This window comes from Aethalodelphis obliquidens, unplaced genomic scaffold, assembly GCF_003676395.1.
Source record: "Aethalodelphis obliquidens isolate GAN/ISIS:26980383/991018 unplaced genomic scaffold, ASM367639v1 scaffold3, whole genome shotgun sequence".
NCBI lineage: Eukaryota > Metazoa > Chordata > Mammalia > Artiodactyla > Delphinidae > Aethalodelphis > Aethalodelphis obliquidens.
The window spans coordinates 66,991,770-67,017,183 of NW_020837947.1; the positions used below are offsets into that span (position 1 = coordinate 66,991,770).

General features: G+C 36.5%; 1 protein-coding gene across 7 annotated transcripts in view; it reads left to right on the top strand.

Moving 5' to 3' along the window:
- The window catches only part of RNGTT (RNA guanylyltransferase and 5'-phosphatase), a 250,509-nt gene that overhangs the window by 163,665 nt on the left and 61,430 nt on the right, over positions 1-25,414 (top strand). For 6 of the 7 annotated variants that reach the window (XM_027090771.1, XM_027090750.1, XM_027090740.1 and 3 more), the window contains one exon: positions 5,933-5,999. In XM_027090771.1, the coding sequence (XP_026946572.1) occupies positions 5,933-5,999 (67 nt within the window). Of the gene's footprint in view, positions 1-5,932; positions 6,000-25,414 lie in introns of those variants that run through there. The other variant, XR_003429506.1, reaches the window with a different exon arrangement.

A 25,414-nucleotide genomic window follows, 5' to 3' on the forward strand; every position in this document is an offset into this window, starting at 1 on the left:
TTGTTTATGGTTTCCTTTGCTGTGCAAAGCTTTGAAGTTTCGTTAGGTTCCATTTGTTTGTTTTTCTTTCCATTTCACTAGGAGGTGGGTCAAAAAGGATCTTGCTGTGATTTATGACATAGAGTGTTCTGCCTGTGTTTTCCTCTAAGAGTTTTATAGTGTCTATCCTTACATTTAGGTCTTTAATCCATTTTGAGTTTATTTTTGTGTATGGTGTTAGGGAGTGTTCTAATTTCATTCTTTTACATGTAGCTGTCCAGTTTTCCCAGCACCACTTATTGAAGAGTCTGTCTTTTCTCCATTGTATATTCTTGCCTCCTTTATCAAAAATCAGGTAACCATATGTGCGTGAGTTTATCTCTGGGCTTCCTGTCCTGTTCCATTGATCTATATTTTTGTTTTTGTGCCAGTACCATACTGCAGCTTTGTAGTATAGTCTGAAGTCCGGGAGCCTGATTCCTCCAGCTCCATTTTTCTTTCTCAAGATTGCTTTGGCTATTCGGGGTCTTTTGTGTTTCCATACAAATTGTGAAATTTTTTGTCCTAGTTCTGTGAAAAATGCCATTGGTAGTTTGATAGGGATTGCATGGAATCTGTAGATTGCTTTGGGTAGTATAGTTATTTGCACAGTGTTGATTCTTCCAATCCAAGAACATGGTATATCTCTCCATCTGTTTGTATCATCTTAAATTTCTTTCATCAGTTTCTTATAGTTTTCTGCATATAGGTCTTTTGTCTCCTTAGGTAGGTTTATTCCTAGGTGTTTTATTCTTTTTGTTGTAGTGGTAAATGGGAGTGTTTCTCTTTCAGGTTTTTCATCATTAGTGTATAGGAATGCAAGAGATTTCTGTGCATTAATTTTGTATCCTGCTACTTTACCAAATTAATTGATTAGCTCTAGTAGTTTTCTGGTAGCATCTTTAGGATTCTCTATGTATAGTATCATGTCATCTGCAAACAGTGACAGCTTTACTTCTTCTTTTCCTATTTGGATTCTTTTTATTTCTTTTTCTTCTCTGATTGCTGTGGCTAGGACTTCCAAAACTATGTAGAATAATAGTGATGAGAGTGGACATCCTTGTCTTGTTCCTGATCTTTCAGTTTTTCACCATTGAGAATGATGTTGGCTGTGGGTTTGTCATATATGGCCTTTATTATGTTAAGGTAAGTTCCCTCTATGCCCACTTTCTGGAGGGTTTTTATCATAAATGGTGTTGAATTTGTAAAAAGCTTTTTCTATATCTATTGAGATGATCATATGGTTTTTCTCCTTCAGTTTGTTAATATGGTTTATCACGTTGATGGATTGGCATATATTGAAGAATCCTTGCATTCCTGGGATAAACTCCACTTGATCATGGTTTATGATCCTTTTAATGTGCTGTTGGATTCTGTTTGCTAGTATTTTGTTGAGGATTTTTGTGTCTATGTTCATCAGTGATATTGGCCTGTAGTTTTCTTTCTTTGTGACATCTTTGTCTGGTTTTGGTATCAGGGTGATGGTGGCCTCATAGAATGAGTTTGGGCGTGTTCCTTCCTCTGCAATTTTTTGGAAGAGTTTGAGAAGGATGGATGTTAGCTCTTCTCTAAATGTTTGATAGAATTCACCTGTGAATCCGTCTGGTCCTGGGCTTTTGTTTGTTGGAAGATTTTTTTATTACAGTCTAAATTTCAGGGCTTGTGACTGGTCTGTTTATATTTTCTATCTCTTCCTGGTTCAGCCTTGGAAGGTTGTGATTTCCCAAGAATTTGTCCATTTTCTTCCAGGTTGTGCATTGTATTGGCATATGGTTGCTTGTAGTAGTCTCTCATGATCCTTTGTATTTCTGCAGTGTCAGTTGTTTCTTCTCCTTTTTCTTTCCTAATTCTGTTGATTTGAGTGTTCTCCCTTTTTTTCTTGATGAGTCTGGCTAATGGTTTATCAATTTTGTTTATCTTCTCAAAGAACCAGCTTTTAGTTTTATTGATCTTTGCTATTGTTTTCTTCATTTATTTCTGATCTGATCTTTATGATTTCTTTCCTTCTGCTAACTTTGGGGTTTTTTTGTTCTTGTTTCTCCAATACCTTTAAGTGTAAGGTTAGGTTGTTTATTTGAGATGTTTCTTGTTTCTTGAGGTAGGATTGTACTGCTATAAACTTCCCTCTTAGAACTGCTTTCGCTGCATCCCATACATTTTGGGTCGTCGTGTCTCCATTGTCATTTGTTTATAGGTATTTTTTTATTTCCTCTTTGATTTCTTCAGTGATCACTTCGTCATTAAGTAGTGTATTGTTTAGCCTCCACGTGTTTGTATTTTTTACAGATCTTTTCCTGTAATTGATATCTAGTCTCATAGCGTTGTGGTCGAAAAGATACTTGATACGATTTCTATTTTCTTAAATTTACCACGGCTAGATTTGTAACCCAAGATATGATCTATCCTGGAGAATGTTCCATGAGCACTTGAGAAAAATGTGTATTCTGTTGTTTTTGGATGGAATGTCCTATAAATATCAATTAAGTCCATCTTGTTTAATGTATCATTTAAAGCTTGTGTTTCCTTATTTATTTCATTTTGGATGATCTGTCCATTGGTGAAAGTGGGGTGTTAAAGTCCCCTACTATGATTGTGTTACTGTGGATCTCCTCTTTTATGGCTGTTAGCATTTGCCTTAAGTATTGAGGTGCTCCTATGTTTGGTGCATAAATATTTACAATCCTTATATCTTCTTCTTGGATTGATCCCTTGATCATTATGTAGTGTTCTTCTTTGTCTCTTGTAAAGTCTTTGTTTTTAAGTCTATTTTGTCTGATATGAGAATTGCTACTCCAGCTTTCTTTTGGTTTCCATTTGCGTGGAATATCTTTTTCCATCCCCTCACCTTCAATCTGTATGTGTCCCTACATCTGACGTGGGTCTCTTGTAGACAGCATATATAGGGGTCTTGTTTTTGTATCCATTCAGCCAGTCTGTGTCTTTTGGTTGGAGTATTTAATCCATTTACATTTAAGGTAGTTATCGATATGTATGTTCCTATTACCATTTACTTAATTGTTTTGGATTTGTTTTTGTAGGTATTTTCCTTCTCTTGTGTTTCCTGCCTAGAGAAGTTCCTTTAGCAGTTGTTGTAACACTGGTTTAGTGGTGCTGAATTCTCTTAGCTTTTTCTCAGCCATGCCTTCTTACTCTAAAAATTTCTTTGGTAGCCATAGAAGCATTTAGTTACAAGCAAATTTTTTGGAAGTTATTAGCATTTGTATAAATGTTATATTAATGTTCACCTAATAGAAGGACAAAACAATTATCTGGTACTAAATGCGTCATGGTTTTTATTTTAACATACGCTTTTTATTTTAACATATATTTATAATGCATCTGTAAATGCTGAATTAATGCCTTTACCCTGGGGATTTAAAATGTGTGAATGCTATATTATATACAAATACCCTGTCATAATAAAATGGTGCCTATTGTTTGACAATAATTATGTATACAATTTGGCATAATAATTTTTTGAAAGGTAAAAGCATTTTAGGAAATGTTCCATCTTAGAAGTTGGAATTTATGTTCTCAACGTATTAATTATTTTACACATAACAAACGCTTAAATTATGATACCTATGAAAACCCACTCAAACGAAGGTGGTAATGTAATTTATGTAAGGAATAATATGGACATGAATGAGAAAGAACAGTATTTAAAAAGCGAAGTATATATATGCTGTGTAACTACCATATTTAAGATATTTCTTGTTTAGAAGGTAGTTATTAAATAGGCAAGTTGGAGGAAGGGGAGGACACATTGAATAGTATATTGGCAAGCTTCCTAAAATGCATATGCATAGTAATTAGAGGCATACTGATTTTTAAATGTCAGCCAGCTTTTATTCTCTTCCTTTTCTATCATGTATTTGTATGAACAGTGACTGTTCTTCTAAAAGAGGTTTATGAAGCTTTTTGTCATCATTTGTTATATAGGAAATAAATTACCACTGCTACATAAAACTAACATTAAATTTGTGATACTAGCAATTTGTGAGAGATTTAAAGTTTTGTTGCTTTGATTAATTTCTTATTTGTCAAATGATGGTGAAGAAATTCTCCATTTCCTAGTTAAGATTTGGGGATATTTCTTATGCTTTCTACTTGCATCCAGTGAACAAATATCCCTTTAGTCATTTTGTAACCTTCAACAACATGCTAAAAGGCATAACTGTAAGTATCACTCACATGCCGAACTTAAGTACTGTAGCTTTTTGCTAAATTGGTTTAATTTATTTTTGTGTTTGTCAGCTATTAGCTTTCCTTTAGTGGCCTTCAGTACTTTATAGGCCTTTAAAGAATGTAGGGAACAGAGGTGTTCCTAGGAGATGGAATATCTATCTACCTTATTTCATAAAATCTAAGGTGCTTTAACAGTGAACTTTATTAGTCTTACTAGACCAAGTCAGTGGAAGGTTAAGTAGGGGTAGAAAAATTTCCCCTTCTTTTCTTCTAGGTTCTTTGGTCTAATAATTAAATTGACATAGGACAGATTAACAGGAGAAAAACATATTTAAGTTAGTATGTACGGGATCCCCAAAGATACAAGACTCAAGGGTAGGTTGAGCAGTTGAGGCTTATGTGCCATCCTGTGCTAAGGAATGGGATAAGGGCCTGGGTCTTCAAAGGGGAGGAGGGTAACTCACAGGATGATGAGAAGAACAGATGTTTTGTATTTAGAAGTCTGCCCTGCCATGCAGATTGGTCTTTCAGATAAAAACGTTATCTATGGTAATAGCTCTCTTTCTGGGCCAGGCCCCCTATCTAAGTTCTTTTAGGCAGTTACAAGAGAGGTAAAAAGTTTTCCTGAGTCTCCTAGGTCTTGATTGCCTTCAACTTAAAATAATCCACATGTCAAAGTGGTGTATTTTGGGTTGGTGTATTTTCCCCTTCAGTAATCATACAACCATCTCACACTGTCACCCGGTGACAGTGATTACAAGATACCGTAGAGTAATTAATTTAATTATGACCTTCTCATACCCAGCACGACTACATGCTCCACAAGCATAGTTCTAATGATGGTATTTCCTTATTCACAGTGTTTCAATGTAGTCAAGAATGATAGCCCTCTTTAAATAGGAAGGAAGGAATGATGCAGGGAAGGTAACCATTTTACCTCCACCCTCTAGATGGTTTGATTTTTATTTTCATGTGCATTTATTGTCTGTACAAAAAAATAAATATTACTTATGAAATAAAGATAAGACATTTAACGTTCTTCATGGCCCATTCCAAACCTTCTTTGGGTTTTCAGCTCTGACTAACTTATCCCTTACTTCAGCCAGACTTCTTTGCTTTTGGTTTCAAATCTTCTGCATTCTCAGGGTATAGTTTAAAATTTCTCCCTTTGCCTTACCAACCCTTTAAAAGTTAAGCCTAAATTCCTCTTCAGGCTTCTCCAGCTCCCTCCATAGAAGGTATCTCTCACTCCACTACTTTGCAATGGCAAATACTTCTAGAATAGCATTTATCAGAGGCCACCTTTTGTTAGGGTTGTGTATCTGGTTTTCCTGTTAAATTTTGGGACTGAACTGTTTAGGTTTGTATTATCTCCATAGTGCATAATATAGACACACAGTGAGTGTTTCTTGAATTGAACTTTTATAGATTTTTAAATATATGCATTGCTTCTTTTAATTCTCCCCTATGTAGTAATTTTGCTAGAATTACTAGTATGTTAGACTGTTTTACATTTAAGTTGCCATTCTCAGTATTTACCCATCATCTTCTGAAGTATAAGAATTATTCCTTTGCTGGTTACCATTCCATCGTGCAAAAAGACAAGAATAATTGCATAGATATTAATTTTTTCATAGTCAGGATCTATTATACAAATTTTGGTAATTATACAACCTCATATTTAAGGAAGAGTATTTTATAAATAATGCTTTTTTTTCCTTTGTAGGTTACTTCCTCAGAATGTTGGCCTTCTCTATGTTGGAGGTTATGAAAGACCCTTTGCACAAATCAAGGTATGGTTGTTCATTTTCTAGTATATTTTCCCTAGATACAGTTCACTCGTCCAGAACCCACCAAAACCCTGCAAATAACTATCACAAAAATTTGGGAATGTGAATTATTAATTTCATTTGTTTTTGCATATCTCTGATGAAAAAGTAATTCAGTTTTTCAGTGACTCGATTAGTTTAATAATCTTGCCCTTAGTAGCGTTAATTTTGACCATTGCACTTCAGTGATTAGTTAAGAAGAGTACAATTTAGAGCCACATTACCCTTTTTACCAATAGAATTTTTTGACAGCTTTGTTGAGGTATAATAGGCATACAGTAAAATATACATATTTAAACTGTACAATTTGACATACCCTTGTGAAACCATCACCACAGTCAAGGTAATGAACATATCCATCACCCCTAAAAGTTTCCTTGTGCCCCTTTGAACTCCCCCGTCCTGCCCTTCCTTTTTCTTTTTCAGTCCCCAGGTGACCACTGATCTAATCATTATAGATTAGTTTGCACTTTCCGGAATTTTATATAAATGGATCATACTGTATTTCTTTCTCTCTCTCTTTTAGCTTCTTTCATTCAGTGTTATTATTTTGAGATTCACCCATGTTGTTACACTTCAGTAGTTCATTCTTTTTTATTGCTGAGTAGTATTTCATTATATGGTTGTAGCACAGTTTCTTTATCCTTTCACACGTTGAGAGACATTTGGGTTGTTTCTGCTTTTTGACTCTTATAAATAAAGCTGCTGTGAATATTTGTGTACAAGTCTCTGTATGGACATATATTTTCATTTCTCTTGGGTAAATACCTAAGACCAAAATGGCTGAGTTAAATGGCAGTTGTATGTTTTAACTTTTTAAGAAACTACCAAACTATTTCCCCACGAGCAGGGTGATTGCCAGTTCCTCCATATCATCATCAACATTTGGTATGGTCAGTCTTTTTAAGTTTAGTCATTCTTATAGGTATATAGTATTTCATTGGAGTTTTAATTTGCATTTCTGTAATGACTAATAATGTTGAGCATCTTCCCATGTACTTATTTGCCATCTGTACGTCTCTAGTGAAGTGTGTGTTCAAAACTTGCCATTTTTTAATTGGGTTTTTTGTTTTATTACCGTTGAGTTTTGAACATTCTTTATATATCTTCTGGATGTAAGCCCTTTATCAGATATGGGATTTCTCTTAACAGGATCCTCAGAGAGCAAAAATTCTTAATGTTGGTGAAGTTCAGTTTATTAGTTTTTTTCACGGTTCTTGCTTTTACTGTTGATCTAAGAAATATTTGCCTAGTCCAAAGGCTAAAAGATTATTCTCCGATGTATTCTTCTAGAATCTTTATAGTTCTAGGTTTTACATTTAAGTTTATTGTCCAGTGGAGTTAATTTTTGTATATTATGCAAGGTTCAAGGCATAGAGGAATGTTGTCCCCCTACACCCCAACCTTTCTTTGGCCCGTGGATATCCAGTTGTTCCTAAACCATTTGTTAAAAAGGGTATCCTTTCCACCATTGAAGTGCCTTTGCATCTTAGTTGAAAATCAATTCACCATATGTGTGTGAATCTATTTCTGAGCTCTTTATTCTGTTCCATTGACCTATGTATCTATCCCTCCACCAATATCACACTGTCTTGATTTTTGTAGCTTTAGAATAAGTCATGAAGTCAGGTAGTGTAAATCCTGCAACTTTGTTCTTTTTCAGAGTTGTTTAGACTACTCTGGGTTCCTTTAATTTCCATGTGAATGTTAGAATCATCTTGTCAATTTCTGTAAAAATACCTGCTGGAATTTTGATCTGGATCACGTTGAATCTGGAGATCAATTTGAAGAGAAATGACATCATAACAGTATTGAATCTTACAATTCATCAAAGCCACATATTTCTCCATTTATCTAGATCTTTAGTGTCTCTCAGCAGTATTCCATTGTTTCAGTGTGTTGGTCTTGCACATTTAAAAGTAAATTTATCTGTAAATATTTTATATTTGTGATGCTATTTTAAAAGTATTTTTTATTTCATTTTACGATTGTTTTCCTAGTACATAAAAAGAGGATTAAATTTTGTGTGTTGACTTTAAATCCTACAACTTTACTATACTCAATTAGTAATTCTAGTAGCTTTTTTGTAGATTTCATAGGATTTTCTACATAAATGATTATGTCATCTACTAAGAGGCAGTTTTCTTTTTCCTTTCTGATCTTGATATTGATACCTTTTATTGCTTTTTCTTGCTTTAGTGCACTGGCTAAAACCTACAGTACAAAGTTGATTAGAAATGGTGAGAACAGACATCCTTGCCTTATTCCTGATCTTAGAGGGAAAGCATTCAATTTTTTGTCAAAGATTGTTTTTATAGCAATATTAGTTGAGGGTTGAAGCACAGATTCCAACTAGGCTTTCTTGTAAAAAGTGGAATAGTATTCTGAATGTTCAAGGCAGTAAATAAAAAGAAAGGTTTGCAGTCATCCTTTTCCTTTGTTATTTTAACTTTATTAATGTTTTCTGACAGACCTGTAAAATTTGATTTGTTTTTTTGGTTTAGTATTGTATTTTTCCTCACATTTGTTTCTTGGCTCTATGAGTTAATTATTTTTCTCACATTCATTTGTTGGATGTGATTTTGAATTCCTTTCCCCCTACATATATGACCTATTTTTATGCTTTGAAAAACAAAGATTTTTCAGAATAGACTGAGCCTGAATAAGACATATAAGATATTTAATACTGAGGCGGTTTAGTCACATTATTGACATTTTAAAATGAAAAACCTTCTTTAGCTACCATAGCATCAGCACTTCTTTAAGTACCTTCCTTAATTTAACTTAAGACACTCTCAAAAGTCCACATTAGGGTCTTAAGTTGTGGACCCTCTTGAATGTTTCTGATTCCCTAAGTAATGACAAGCATTCAGGTACATTTTTTAAAATTCTATTTTTAACATCCCTGGAACACAAGTGGAGTTGGCAAGAGTCTCTTCATAAACCTCCCTCACTATCCTGTTCACCAAATTCTCCAGTAGAGGCAGGAATTCTAATAAGTTTCAGCAGAAACATTTCTAAAAGCCCAATTTTTTTTCTGTCCATTGGTTTGGAAAATCCTGTTTCTCTGTATTATAACTGAAATAATGAAAAAGTGAGAGGCTTATCTGATATATTTAAGGAAGGGTAGAATTTGTGTGTGTGTGTGTGTGTGTGTGTGTGTGTTACATGTTGTGTCAAAAACATAAGTGTATGTATGTATGAGGGCGATTCCTCCATCACTCACCTGATTCATTAACATATCATTTTCTTTATCCAAGCCCTTTCTAACAAGCCCAGTGACAGAGGTCAATCCTTTGTCAACCCTTTATGCCTAGATAATCAACTCAATAGAAAAAAGTCCATTATTTTAGGCCATCTTTTTCCTTTGATGTTGCTATGGGAAAGGTTTCTCTCATGTACTGTAAAAGGATTTCTTATCCTCATTAATTGTTGAAGTTCTTCTATAATTCCTGTGGTTCTTATGAAAATGCTGTATAGATCCCTACCTAATTAGAATGCTTGTAAGTTAATTGGAAAACAATTTTTAAAAATCATAGTTTAAATGCTTGAGATCAGGCTAGAAATTTAAGGTTTATTCCCTGCCCCTTGCCTTGCATCTGACTTCTTCTGGACATGAAATACCAGTATTCGTTTGCTGTTCAACTAAATGTAATGATACTGTATTGTGTGGCATAGATATCAGATATGACCTTTAATAAATGGAAACTGTTTTGCTTTCTTAAGAGAGTATTGGTTGAATTTTTTTTTTTAATAAATCAAGATAGAAAATTGTTCATTTGAATATTTAGGAAAAGGAATTCTCATTTATTAACATCACAGGACTAAGTGTGAGTGGCTTGGTGCTAGAGGCTACATTTGTTAAAGTGGCATTTTACATTTGTATTTCTAAAAAGGAGCTCCAATTTATAAAGATCAGAAAGAGAAAAAGGAAAACACAAAAAGGATGGTGGATATTTGGGCTAGTGTTAAATGAATTCAGAAAATTTGCTATAGCTTGACAATAGATGTATGTACTATTAGCATATAACATGAATTGTTACAACCACTCTTTCTCTCTCTCTCTCTCTCCCTCCCTCCCTCTCCCATGATTAATCTTTTAGTTTTAGTTTTCTGTCCAAGCCCTAGGTAAAGATACCAGTGTGTACAAACATGGGACTTCATTACAGTCTTAGACCAGTACATCTTCATGCTAGTTTCAGGTTTCATTATTTTTAGAGGAAGTTATCCCAACTTTACCTTTTATATCTCTTAACATCTTCTGAAAGTCATCAGAATAAGTTTTCATGGGAAATTTGTCATCTGAAGAACTTGATTTTAAACATACATGATTATTTTCTTATTTTAAACTAAAATATGATAAACTAAATAAAACACTGATCCTTTTTTTTTTTTTTTTTTTTTTTTGCGGTACGCGGGCCTCTCACTGCTGTGGCCTCTCCTGTTGCGGAGCACAGGCTCTGGACGCGCAGGCCCAGCGGCCATGGCTCACGGGCCCAGCCGCTCCGCGGCATGTGGGATCCTCCCGGACCGGGGCACGAACCCGCGTCCCCTGCATCGGCAGGCGGACTCTCAACCGCTGTGCCACCAGGGAAGCCCAACACTGATCATTTTATAATGAGTTGTAATACAGAGTAAGAAAAGAATTGCCTCACATATCCACAGCTATTGTTTAGTGCTGTAAATGAAGTAGATTTCACCCTCATCCACGACTAACTTCTTTCAACTTTATTGAGATTAAGATAAGTTTCTAGATGTACTGGGCTCTGTGTGACTTAGGGTTTTCTTAAGTAAGAGATATGTTTCATTATATCTTTATATGTAGTCTTTGAAAGTTAAAAGGGAAGTTTTGAAAAAAGTAAAATTTTACTTAATTCTTATTTGTATGCTTTCAAGTTGTCAGAAGCTTTTTTGGGGTGGAGGGGTGGTTATTTCTGTATATCTTTGCATAATACCTTTATCTTAATTCAGTGTGTATATAATTCTGTTGTTCATAGTTTAGTTTTATAGACATGGTCAAGTTTAAATAATAATTTACATTTTATTTATTTTAAAATTTATTTATTTTTGGCTGCATTGGGTCTTCGTTGCTGCGCGCGGGCTTTCTCTAGTTGGGGAGAGCGGGGGCTACTCTTCATTGTGGTGCGAGGGCTTCTCATTGTGGTGACTTCTCTTGTTGCGGAGCGTGGGCTCTAGGCACGTGGGCTTCAGTAGTTGTGGCGCGTGGGCTCAGTAGTTGTGACTCGCGGGCTCTAGAGCGCAGGCTCAGTAGTTGTGGCGCGTGGGCTTAGTTGCTCCACGGCATGTGGGATCTTCCCGGACCAGTGATCGAACCCGTGTCCCCTGCATTGGCAGGCGGATTCTTAACCACTGAGCCACCAGGGAAGTCCCAATAGTTTACATTTTATACCTATTATTCTGTGTTGTTTTCTAAAGCATTTTACGGTGCAGTAAAAATCTCAGTGCTATTCTCATAGGGTTCTAGTCCTGGAGGCTCCACTTACCAGCCATAATCCATAAAACCAAGAAGGATTGAAGCTTGTCAACATCACTTTTAATCAACTCAAGGATTGTTATGGAAAGTCTCAGAGCCACAGGGCTGTCCCTCTCCACCGGGCTTGGTATTAGTTGCCTCTTGCAGTTCAGACAGCCCAAGCAGTGTGTGAAGCTGTGAGGCTGAGTCACATACAGTTTTCACTTTGACACTGCGGAATGGCTGAATGTCTTTTGTATTTTAACTATGAATTCCATGCAGCAGCCATATGTGAAATGTAAGGAATATAACCGTTATTCTGAGGCAGTTATTTTATAGTCAGTGCAGCTGGGTTATTCTCTGCCTCAGAACTTGGTTCCATCCCTGCTGAGGGACTGGGTGCCATTAGTCACAGTCTCATACTCTAGGCTTTCTGAGCTTCAATTTTTAAGTCTCTTTACAGCCCAGGAAATATAAAATTGGTGTAAAATTGGTGTTTGTATTCATATACATATTCCGTTAGTGCAAAGAAATAGTGATCTCTTCATTTTTGAAATATTTGAAAATCCATCAAACCATTCCCTCAGACTTTTTTAAATTAAAAAAAGTAGAATACTTTTCCTTTTTAGGTATATTGAGCTTGGATTGTTATTTGTTACTTAAAAATATCTTTGAAATGCCTAATAATGTGTCAATTTTAATTTTTAGGGTAAATTAAATTTAAAGATAAAGTATTTATTTGGGGTCTCTTAGGAAATACTGAGAAAACTAGGAAAACTGATTTGTTCACTGACTGATGATGTTTTAGAAAATGTGTGGCTCATTAGATAAACACTTTTTACTAAAGGAAATTATTTAACATCCATATTTTAAATCTCTAAAATATCTGAAGTATTACATCAGATATAGATGCAGGCCTAGAACTGAGTATTGTAGTTTAGTGGCTTCCAAACTTACCACCATGACCTGTAGGAATGTAAGAAGTGTACTTTCATTGAGTTCCAGCACACATACACATATGTGTATTTATACACACACAACATAAACCAAAGTTTCAAAATAAGTATGATTTTCCATTCTGTTCAGTTTATTTTTCCGTTGATTTAGTTTTTAAATGTGGGTCTCAACCCACTAAATTAACTTCTCTGTTTGGAAAATGGGTCATGACTCATAGTTTGGCAGACACTGCTGCAGGGTAGGACTTGTCCAGCTAATGCTGCCATTTGCCACATTGATGCAGTGCAGGCAATGGTGAGGAAGCTTACCTGCCCCTGAGTTGATGGTAGTCCTCGGAGTGGCTTTGGAGGGGAAGAAAGTGATGTGATGTCATAGTTGCTGGGGAGAAGGAGGAAGAGAGTATAAGAAAAGATAAATGAGAAGTGACTTAAGATGTTTCATGGAGCCAAGCAAAGCTATTTTCTATTTCAAAAGGACCCTAATTCTCATAAACAGAAGAGAGACTTCTGTGCCTACTCTGTCTTCCAAGTGATTTCATGTATTTTGAGGCTAGAAAGACAAGTAAAGTTTAGATCTCCATAGATGAATAAAACAGAAAGAAACGGAGATGAGTGAGAAATTGAGAGAAAGCAGTGGAAGCAGATCTAGATTAGTGTGCCATATTCATTGAATAATTGCTCAGTTTTCTGTAGTACTGTGAGTGGAGAGGCAAGTTTTCAGTGTCTCACGTTGCAGTAATCAGAGCGGACATGGGTATTTCTTTGTTGAAAGCAGATTCAAAAAGTGAAAAAAAACTTAAAAAAAAAAAAAACACCTCACAAACTGTCATGGAAGCCAAAAGTCTTTTTACTTATATGCAAAAACTATTAAGTTGCTGACGGCATTTTATCCTGCACACTTGCTGACAGAGTGCTTCAGGACCACTGCTGGGTTCTCTAGTGAGCCCATCTAGTAACTTTCTGGATGTTAAAAATCATGCATTGTTACCAACAAATCACATCGAAACTGCAGACTTAGGGTTCCAGAAAGTATTCAATAGCAGTAGTTTTCCTGCCATTTTTACCAACGTGCTTTTGGCCATGTTATTGCCAAAACTGAGTAACACTTAAGGCCTGTGGTCATACATGTTTCAGTTTCAGTATTCTTACCTTCATGTCCTTAAAAAACGTATCTGTTTACAAAAATATGAGTCCCATAGGGCTGGGCTGTGTCTTGTGTACTTCTGTATTCTCAGCAATTAGCCTAGTGCCTGAGACATAAAAACACTAAATAAATATTTAACATTATTATTGAAGAATGCCTAGAAAACCAAATATTGCTTTTTTTTTAAAATTGAGGTATAGTTGATATATAGCATATTAGTTTCAGGTGTAAAACATAATGGTCCAATATTGTACACATTGCAAAATGATCACCACAATAAGTCTACTTAACATCCATCCCCTTACATGGTTACAAAACAGTTTCTTCTTGTGATGAGAACTTTTAAGATCTACTCTTTTAGCAACTTCCAAATATACAATACAGTATTATTAACTGTAGTCACCCTGCTGTTAACATTACATCTCCAGAACGTATCTACCTTATAATTGGAAGTTGGTACCTTTTGACCCCCTTCTTCATCCATTTCTCCCACCCTCACCCACTGCTTGCGGCAATGACTAACCTGTTCTCTGTATCTATGAGCTTGTTGTTGTTGTTTTTTTAAACCATCAAGTATTTACCATGAAGTTCATCAAAGTATTTAAAACTCTGGTTCTAATTACATACATATTTACTGCATTAAAACTTTATTTTCTCATCTCTTGAGCTGGGATTATCTTTGAGGCAATATAAATTAATTTTCCTTTCTAATTTAAGATTGTGGTTGTAAATTGTTATTAACATCAGTAAGTTTATTTGAAATGTAGATTGTGTGAATTATTCTGAGAACATTTTAAATCTAGTCCTCAAATTATTTTCCAATTAAGAAAGCATTTTTCTTAGCTGGATATTCCAATTACTTTCAATCTCTCTTGAGCTAGCCACTTTATAGAAAAATATTAGAAATCATTTTAGCATATTCTAGTTTTTTTGAAAACCAGATCTATCATATCAAGCTGTCTTCTTGTTACATGTGATTTGGAGAGAAAAAGACTAAACAATTCCTTTTTGTAATTTTGAAATGTTCTCAAGAAAGGAGATAGTATCATGCTTACTTACATATTTATAATGCAATGGACATCCTATTTTGGTGAAAGGAAATAACATGGTGTTTCTTATCCTGTTGGGTTTTTTCCCTATCAATGTTTTACATCTAAAAGGAATTTCAAATGCACTGACAACCATGTAAATAGAAAAGATAATATCTAAAATGACTCTTGTAGAAGTCATATTTCTGACAAATGCCATGGTTTCTGATCTCGATTGTACATTAGACATCTAGAAGTTATATATTTCACTTTTTTCCCACAAAAGGAGAAAAATAATTTCTCCAGTAAATAGTCAGTTAGGAAGGAATATTACTTGTCCGCTTGCCTAATAAAATTTGAAAAAGCAACCCCGCCCCCCGCCCCCCTTCCCCCTCCCCAAGGCAGAGGTGGCAATAAAGACCCATTTCAAGTGTATCATGGTCATGATTCAGGCAGCTAGGGAAGCTCCAGACCAGTGTTCTCTTTGTTGACCCTTCGAGAACAATAACAAACTATGAAACTCTGAGACTAGATAATACAAATCCATTAATGTTGCCAGTGATTTGTAATGGGCACTATTAAAGTTGGTACCTTGAGCACCTTCAGAAGTTTCAGACTACTGCAGTAAGTGATATTCCATCATAAGTAGATACGGTAATTGTAAGTTATGGGTAGGAGGGATCCTTCTTTTTTTTTTTCTTTGAATTTTATTTTATTTTTTTATACAGCACGTTCTTATTAGTTATCCACTTTATACATATTAGTATATATATGTCAATCCCAATCTCCCAGATCATCACAGGACCACCACCACCGCCTGCTGCTTTCCCCCTTTGGTGTCCATACATTTGTTCTCTACATCTCTGTCTCAATTTCTTCCCTGCAAACCGGTTCATCTATACCATTTTTCTAGGTTCCACATATATGTGTTAATATATGATAACTCTTTTTCTCTTTCTGACTTACTTCACTCTGTATGACAGTCTCTAGATCCATCCATGTCTCTACAGATGACCCAGTTTCGTTCCTTTTTATGGCTGAGTAATATTCCATTGTAGATATGTACCACATCTTCTTCTTTTTTTTTTTTTGCGGTACGCGGGCCTCTCACTGTTGTGGCCTCTCCCGTTGCGGGGCACGGGCTCTGGATGCACAGGCTCAGCGGCCATGGCTCACAGGCCCAGCTGCTCCACGGCACATGGGATCCTCCCGAACCGGGGCACGAACCTGTGTCCCCTGCATCGGCAGGCGGACTCCCAACCACTGCGCCACCAGGGAAGCCCTGTACTACATCTTCTTTATCCATTTGTCTGTCGATGGGCATCTAGGTTGCTTCCATGACCTGGCTATTGTAAATAGTGCTGCAATGAACATTGGGGTGCATGTGTCTTTTTGAATTATGGTTTTCTCAGGGTATATGCCCAGTAGTGGGATTCCTGGGTCATATGGTAATTCTATTTTTACTTTTTTAAGGAACCTCCATACTGTTCTCCATAGTGGCTGTATCAATTTACATTCCCACCAACAGTGCAAGAGGGTTCCCTTTTCTCCATACCCTTTCCAGCATTTGTTGTTTGTAGATTTTCTGATGAAGCCCATTCTAACTGGTGTGAGGTGATAACTCACTGTAGTTTTGATTAGCATTTCTCTAATAATTAGTGATGTTGAGCAGCTTTTCATGTGCTTCTTGGCCATCTGTATGTCTTCTTTGGAGAAATGTCTATTTAGGTCTTCTGCCCACTTTTGGATTGGGTTGTTTGTTTTTTTGATATTGAGCTGCATGAGCTGTTTATATATTTTGGAGATTAATCTTTGGTCCGTTGATTCATTTGTAAGTATTTTCTCCCATTCTGAGGGTTGTCTTTTCGTCTTGTTTGTAGCTTCCTTTGCTTTGCAAAAGCTTTTAAGTTTCATTAGGTCCAATTCGTTTATTTTTGTTTTTATTTCCATCACTCTAGGAGGTGGGTCAAAAAAGATCTTCCTGTGATTTATGTCAAAGAGTGTTCTTCCTGTGTTTTACTCAAAGAGTTTTATAGTGTCTGGCCTTACATTTAGGTCTCTAATCCATTTTGAGTTTATTTTTGTGTATGGTGTTGGGGAGTGTTCTAATTTCATTCTTTTACATGTAGCTCTCCAGTTTTCCCAGCACACTTACTGAAGAGACTGTCTTTTCTCCATTGTATATCCTTGCCTCCTTTGTCATAGATTAGTTGACCATAGGTGCGTGGGTTTATCTCTGGCCTTTCTCTCCTGTTCCATTGATCTATATTTCTGTTTTTGTGCCAGCACCATTCTGTCTTGATTACTGTAGCTTTGTAGTGTAGTCTGAAGTCTGGGAGCCTGATTCCTCCAGCTCTGTTTTTCATTCTCAAGATTGCTTTGGCTATTCAGGGTCTTTCGTGTTTCCATACAAATTGTAAAATTTTTTGTTCTAGCTCTGTGAAAAATGCCATTGGGAGTTTGATAGGGATTGCATTGAATCTGTAGATTGCTTTGGGTAGTAGAGTCATTTTCACAATATTGATTCTTCCAATCCAAGAACATGGTATATCTTTCCATCTGTTTGTATCATCTTTAATTTCTTTCAGTGTCTTACAGTTTTCTGCATACAGATCTTTTACCTCCTTAGGTAGGTTTATTCCTAGGTATTTAATTCTTTTTCTTGCAGTGGTAAATGAGAGTGTTTCCTTAATTTCTCCTTCAGATTTCTCATCATTAGTGTATAGGAATGCAAGAGATTTCTGTGCCTTAATTTTGTGTCCTACAACTTTACCAAATTCATTGATTAGCTCTAGTAGTTTTCTGGTGGCATCTTCAGGATTCTCTATGTATAGTATCATGTCATCTGGAAACAGTGACAGTTTTACTTCTTCTCTTCCAATTTGGATTCCTTTTATTTCTTTTGCTTCTCTGATTGCTGTGGCTCTGACTTCCAAAACTATGTTGAATAATAGTGGTGAGAGTGGACATCCTTGTCTTGTTCCTGATCTTAGAGGAAATGCTTTCAGTTTTTCACCATTGAGAATGATGTTTGCTGTGGGTTTGTTGCATATGGCCTTTATTATGTTGAAGGTAGGTTCCCTCTGTGCCCACTTTCTGGAGAGTTTTTATCATAAATGGGTGTTGAATTTTGTCAAAAGCTTTTTCTGTATCTATTGAGATGATCATATGATTTTTCTTCTTCAGTTTGTCAGTATGGTATATCACATTGATTGATTTGTGTATATTGAAGAATCCTTGCATCCCTGGACTAAATCCCACTTGACCATGGTATACGATCCTTTTAATGTATTGTTGGATTCTGTTTGCTAGTATTTTTTGAGGATTTTTGCATCTGTATTCATCAGAGATATTGGTCTGTAATTTTCTTTTTTTGTAGTATCTTTGTCTGGTTTTGGTATCAGGGTGATGGTGGCTTCGTAGAATGAGTTTGGGCATGTTCCTTCCTCTGCAATTTTTTGGAAGAGTTTGAGAAGGTTGGGTGTTAGCTCTTCTCTAAATGTTTGATAGAATTCACCTGTGAAGCCATCTGGTCCTGGACTTTTCTTTGTTGGAAAATTTTTAATCACAATTTCAATTTCATTACTTATGATTGGTCTGTTCATATTTTCTGTTTCTTCCTGGTTCAGTCTTGGAAGGTTATACCTTTCTAAGAATTTGTCCATTCTTGCCAGTTGGCATTTTATTGGCATAGAGTTGCTTGTAGTAGCCTGTTAGGATGCTTTGTATTTCTGCAGTTGTAACTTCTCCTTTTTCATTTCTAATTTTATTGTTTTGAGTCCTCTCCCTCTTTTTCTTGATAAGTCTGGCTAATGGTTTTTCAATTTTGTTTATCTTTGAAAGAGCCAGCTTTTAGTTTTATTGATCTTTGCTATTGTTTTCTTTGTTTCTATTTCATTTATTTCAGCTCTGATCTTTATGATTTCTTTCCTTCTACTAACTTTGGATTTTGTTTGTTCTTCTTCCTCTAGTTCCTTTAGGTGTAAGGTTAGATTGTTTATTTGAGATTTTTCTTGTTTCTTGAGTTAGGATTGTATTGCTATAAACTTCCCTCCTAGAACTGCTTTTGCTGCATCTCATAGGTTTTGGATCGTTGTGTTTTCATTGTCATTTGTCTCTAGGTAGTTTTTGATTTCCTCAATGATCTCTTGGTTATTTAGTAACGTATCATTTAGCCTCCATGTGTTTGTGTTTTTTACGTTTTTTCTCTGTAATTGATTTCTAATCTCATAGCATTGTGGTCAGGAAAGATGCTTAATATGATTTCAATTTTCTTAAATTTACTGAGGCTTCATTTGTGACCCTAGATGTGATCTATCCTGGAGAATGTTCCATGTGCACTTGAGAAGAAAGTGTAATCTGCTGTTTTTGGATGGAATGTCCTATTAATATCAATTAAATCTATCTGGTCTATTGTGTCATTTAAAGCTTCTGTTTCCTTATTTTCAGTTTGGATGATCTGTCCATTGGTGTAAGTGAGGTGTTAAAGTCCTCCACTATTATTGTGTTACTGTCAATTTCCTCTTTTATAGCTGTTAGCAGTTGCTTTATGTATTGAGGTGCTCCTTTGTTGGGTGCATATATATTTACAATTGTTATATCTTCTTCTTGGATTGATCCCTTGATCATTATGTAGTGTCTTTCCTTGTCTCTTGTAACATTCTTTATTTTAAAGTCTATTTTATCTGATACGAGTATTGCTACTCCAGCTTTCTTTTGATTTCCATTTGCATGGAATATCTTTTTCCATCCCCTCACTTTCAGTCTGTATGTGTCCCTAGGTCTGAAGTGGGTCTCTTGTAGACAGTATATATATGGGTCTTGTTTTTGTATCCATTCAGCGAGCCTGTGTCTTTTGGTTGGAGCATTTAATCCATTCACGTTTAAGCTAATTATCGATATGTATGTTCCTATGACCATTTTCTTAATTGTTTTGAGTTTGTTTTTGTAGGTCCTTTTCTTCTCTTGTGCTTCCCAGTTGGAGAAGTTCCTTTAGCATTTGTTGTAGAGCTGGTTTGGTGGTGCTGAATTCTCTTAGCTTTTGCTTGTCTGTAAAGCTTTTGATTTCTCCATCAAATCTGAATGAGATCCTTCTGGATAGAGTAATCTTGGTTGTCGGTTCTTCCTTTTCATCACTTTAAGTATATCATGCCACTCCCTTCTGGCTTGTAGAGTTTCTGCTGAGAAATCAACTGTTAACCTTATGGGAGTTCCCTTGTATGTTATTTGTTGTTTTTCCCATGCTGCTTTCAGTAATTTTTCTTTGTCTTTAATTTCTGCGAATTTCATTACTATGTGTCTCGGAGTGTTTCTCCTTGGGTTTATCCTGCCTGGGTCTCTCTGGGCTTCCTGGACTTGGGTAGCTATTTCCTTTCCCATGTTAGGGAAGTTTTCGACTATAATCTCTATAATCTTTTCGAATCTCTTCGAATATTTTCTCGCGTCCTTTCTCTCTGTCTTCTACTTCTGGGACCCCTATAATTCGAATGTTGTTGTGTTTAATGTTGTCCCAGAGGTCTCTTAGTCTGTCTTCATTTCTTTTCATTCTTTTTCTTTATTCTGTTCTGCAGCAGTGAATTCCACCATTCTGTGTTCCAGGTCGCTTACCCGTTCTTCTTCCTCAGTCATTCTGCTGTTGATCCCTTCTAGTGTATTTTTCATTTCAGTTCTTGTATTGTTCATCTCTGTTCATTCATTAATTCTTCTTCATCTCTGTTTGTTTGTTCTTTAATTCTTCCACATCTTGTTAAACATTTCTTGCATCTTCTCCATCTTTGCCTCCATTCTTTTTTTGAGGTCCTGGATCATCTTCCTTATAATTATTCTGAATTCTTTTTCTGGACGTTTGCCTGTCTCCACTTTGTTTGGTTTTTTCCTGGGGTTTTATCTTGTTCCTTCTTCTGATACATAGACCTCTGCCTTTTCATCTTGTCTGTCTTTCTATGAATGTGCTTTTTGTTCCACAGGCTGCAGGATTGTAGTTCTTCTTGCTTCTGCTGTCTGCCCTCTGATGGAAGAGGCTATCTAAGAGGCTTGAGCAAGTTTCCTGATGCGAGGGACTGGTGGTGGGTAGAGCTGGGTGTTGCTCTGGTGGGCAGAGCTCAGTAAAACTTCAATCTACTTGTCTGCTGATGGGTGGGGCTGGGTTCCTCCCTATTGGTTGTTTGGCCTGAGGCGACCCAACATTGGAGACTACCTGGGCTCTTTGCCGGGGCTAATGGTGAAGTCTGGGAGGGCTCCCGCCAAGGAGTACTTCCCAGAATTTCTGCTGCCAGTGTCCTTGTCCTCACGATGAGACACAGCCACCCCCCGCCTCTGCAGGAGACCCTCCAACACTAGCAGGTAGGTCTGGTTCAGTCTCCTATGGGGTCACTGCTCCTTCCCCTGGGTCCTGATGCACACACTACTTTGTGTGTGCCCTCCAAGAGTGGAGTCTGTTTTTCCCAGTCCTGTCGTAGTCCTGCAATCAAATCCCACCAGCCTTCAAAGTCTGATTCTCTGGGAATTCCTCCTCCTGTTGCCAGACCCCCAGGTTGAAAAGCCTGACGTGGGGCTCAGAACCTTCACTCCAGTGGGTGGACTTCTGTGGTATAAGTGTTCTCCAGTTTGTGAGTCACCCACCCAGCAGTTATGGGATTTTATTATATTGTGATTGCCCCCCTCCTACCATCTCATTGTGTCTTCTCCTTTGTCTTTGGATGTGGGGTATCTTTTTTGGTGAGTTCCAGTGACTTCCTGTCGATGATTGTTCAACAGTTAGTTGTCATCCCGGTGCTTTTGCAAGAGGGAGTGAGAGCACGTCCTACTCTGCCATCTTGAACCAATCTTTCTAAATTAAGAAGGATCTTTGATTGTCTTGAAACAGGCATTTAAAAATATAGTCAAATAAATCTAATTATCTCTTAAAACAGTTTTTTTTTCTAAATAGTGAGCTGGTTATTTGTTTTCTTCATATCCCAAAGTTTCATTTTCTATAGAATTATTTGCTAGTAAGTAAAAATGATAAGCTTGTCGTTCAGGAAATTCACAAACTGTACTAAATGCAATGAAGTGTAAGATTTGGAGAAACTGTTATAAATTTAATATTGCAAATACAAGTCAGCATTAAGGTACCATTTGGATATTTACAGTTTTACTAAAATATTTTAAATATTAATATTTAAGTTCTTTCTACAGTGTGACCAGATCAGAAGTTGTGATACCCAGGAAATAGCTTCACAAGTGGTCATTCATCTGCTAAAATAATATGTTCTTTCTAGTGTTAAAGTAGTTTTAATTGTTTTCTGCTAAGATTTAGTCTGGTAATAGTCAAAATATTAACAGTGAACACACATTATATATCTTTTTTTAAAAATTAGTCTATCCAGAATCTATATAGATAATCTAGACACATAAAATGACATTTTAGGTTGTTTGACTGTACAAAATTTCTTCTCAATAGATTGCAATATTTTAGAGTCAGATTCTACTTACTAAGTCTTAATAAAAGCAGTTATCTAGTCGGAAATTCATTTCATTTCGTATAAAACTTTTTTCTTTTTGCGGGGGTCAAAGGATGCTGAGACTTTGAGAAACAAATAGTATAAAAGAATATTTAAATTAAATATACCCCTAATGTGTGTGTGTGTGTGTGTGTGTGTATATATATATATATCTCTCTCTCTTACATTTTAGCAAATGTTAAAACCATATTGATATCTCTTCGGATATCTCATCTTTTTTTTTTTCTTATTTGTCAGTATTTGAAAACTTTCTAACACGAAAAAGGAAAGCAGGATAATATGCTTGTTTAAAACCAAAAGCATGAATGGTTAGTACTGTTATTAAGCAAACAAATATTATAGCCAACATTTATTGAGCACCAAGTGCCAGGCACTGCTCTAATTAATTCTCAGACAACCTGTAAAGTGTAGATACTTGTAGCATGCTCAGTTTTACAGATCAGGAAAACATAGAAGGCTTAGTGACACACTGAAGGTTACAGTGCCAACAGGTAGTTTACATTATATTGCCTCCTATGGAGTATTATTTTAGTGTATACTATTTAGTGTACTAATTACTATTTATGTTGCATTACCATATATAGTATATTATTGTAATTCTTGAAGCCCTTCTTAGTTTTGATTTTATAGCAGGCCAAAATTATCTCTGTAATTGGTATAATACTAGTTAAGACACGGATTGTACTAAATGGCTTGACCAAAGGAAATGTGGTTCCACCACAAGGATCAAGGTAGAGTCATTGTGGTTTATTTACATACAAAGAGATGGGAGTATAAAGAGCTCAAAGTTTTAATCTTACTTCTACTACTTATTTAGTCATTGTTGAGTGTTTTTGTTCATTAGTTGTTAATTGTAAGAGCTGAGAGTTCTTGTATTGAGAACATTTGTGAACTGCTGAAATATTAAAAGGCTTCTAATTAAAATATCTTCTGATATAGTTATGGAGTGTTTTCCTTTTGTTCCCAAAGCATCTAGTTTGGAATTTATTGTGTCATATGTTTCTCCTCAGCCATGATTTTTTAGAAGGCCCAACCCTCCTAGTTGTTTTCCTTTTGAATTAAATGCTTTTTACTTTGCCTTTATTACTTTTTAATATCCACGAGATTTGGGTGAAAGTATTATATGGTTATTAATTTGAAATAGTCTCTAGAAATCTATTTCTTCAAGAACCAGCTGGGAAGAAATCAGGTATATAAATTTTTTTTTTTTTTTTTTTGCGTTACGCGGGCCTCTCACTGTTGTGGCGTCTCCCGTTGCAGAGCACAGGCTCCGGATGCGCAGGCTCAGCGGCCATGGCTCACGGGCCCAGCCGCTCTGGGGCATGCGAGATCTTCCTGGACCGGGGCACGAACCCGTGTCCCCTGCATTGGCAGGCGGACTCTTAACCACTGCGCCACCAGGGAAGCCCGCAATAGTTTTTTTTTTTTTTCTCAACCAGGTGTGGCAGTTTTGCTAGATACAGTGAAAAACAGTCTCTCATTTTTTGACTCAAAGTTGTGTATGCTTTGTGAGCATAGATGGAATTAAAGCATTTTAATGTTTTTCAAGATCAGTGTATCTTGGACACATTTTGATGACTCAGGGCTGATTTTAGCTGCAGAAGGAACTAGAGCAGAGTTGCACTGAGAAGGAACAGATGTTTTCTAAGTTTCAGGATGAGTAGGTTGGTTGCATAGCACAAGAGTAATTGGACGATGTAAAAGGCAGTGACAATGAAAATAAGCAAGGAGATGTTCTCAGGGTGGTGATGGTTTAGCAAAAGGATGAATGAAATAAGGCCACATGCATATGATGAAGGTCATTAGATGTCACAAAGTGGAGATTTCTGGAGTGAAATGGAGCCACACAAGGCAAAGGTAGAAATTGTACTGGTGAGGGTAAGTTACTACCAGTGATGAACTCTTCCGTTCTGTTGTATCCTATTAAAAGATACAACTTCCATGCTCTATAGGGCTCAGTCTTATCCATAATAAGTAAAATCTTAAGCCTGTTGAGGATTTTCAAATGCCTTTACTGGCCTGAATGATTTATTAAATCAATACAATTATGAAAAATTATAGTTTGGGAGAGAAAAGTGAAGACAAGTCCGTTCTTTTGAATTCTTCTTATTCTTGGTGGAGTGCCAAATGTCCTTAATAGATTGACTTCCCTTGAGCCCAGGCCTCTTCTTCTCTCAGTCCTGTTGGCTGTTAACTAATGGCCACCTCTTCTGAGGGACTTGAGGTAGAGCCACATCGCTTCTTCCTTCAAACCTTCTACTCCTTGATAGTTTCTATTTTAGGCATCTTGACACTCTCTAGCATAAATTCAGTCTCTGTTTCTGGCCTTCAGAACCTTTCTTAAGTTTATCCCACACTAGTTTGGTTTTTTTTTTCTTTTTTTGCGGTATGTGGGCCTCTCACTGTTGTGGCCTCTCCCGTTGCGGAGCACAGGCTCCGGACGCGCAGGCTCAGCAGCCATGGCTCACGGGCCCAGCCGCTCCGCAGCATGTGGGATCTTCCCGGACCGGGGCACGAACCCGTGTCCCCTGCATTGGCAGGCAGACTCTCAACCACTGCGCCACCAGGGAAGCCCTTCTTTTCATTTTTAAATCATCACCAAGAGTGGCTTCCTGTTGCCCACTGTAGCAAATATAAATTCCTTCCATCGGGCTTTCCTGTGCTCTTGTCCCCTCATTTTCCCTAACTCCCACTCCCCTCTAATGGTGACAATTCCCTATTCCTTTGACTATATGTACTAGTCTCTTGGCAATTTTTTATCTCAAAACTTACCTGCTAGTCAAAAAGAAACATTGATTAGGTATATATGTACAAAGTATTTTGGTGAAGACAGGGATATAAAGATTAATAAGCTATTTTCTCAATGTTTTGTAATAGCCTGTATGGGAAAAGAGTCTGAAAAATATATATATACATATGACTGAATCACACTGCTGTACACCTGAAACTACCCCAACATTGTAAATCAACTATATTTCAATAAAAAATACCGTAAAATAAAAAAAATATTTTATATGCCCCTAACTTATTTATAGTCTGACTGGTGAGATGCAAAGAATCTCTTTGTAAAAAGATAATTAACAACAGAAGGTAGGATGTGATGTGTCGGATGCTTGGAATTAGCTATAGATGTCCAAAGCTGAGGAAAAACTCTGGGCTGGGGTAGTTGAAGTGGGATTCACAAAGGAAATAAGAACTGTGTTTTCCTACCAATTAGGTGAATAGTAGGGTGTGTGTGTGTGTGTGTGTGTGTGTGTGTGTGTGTGTGTGTGTGTG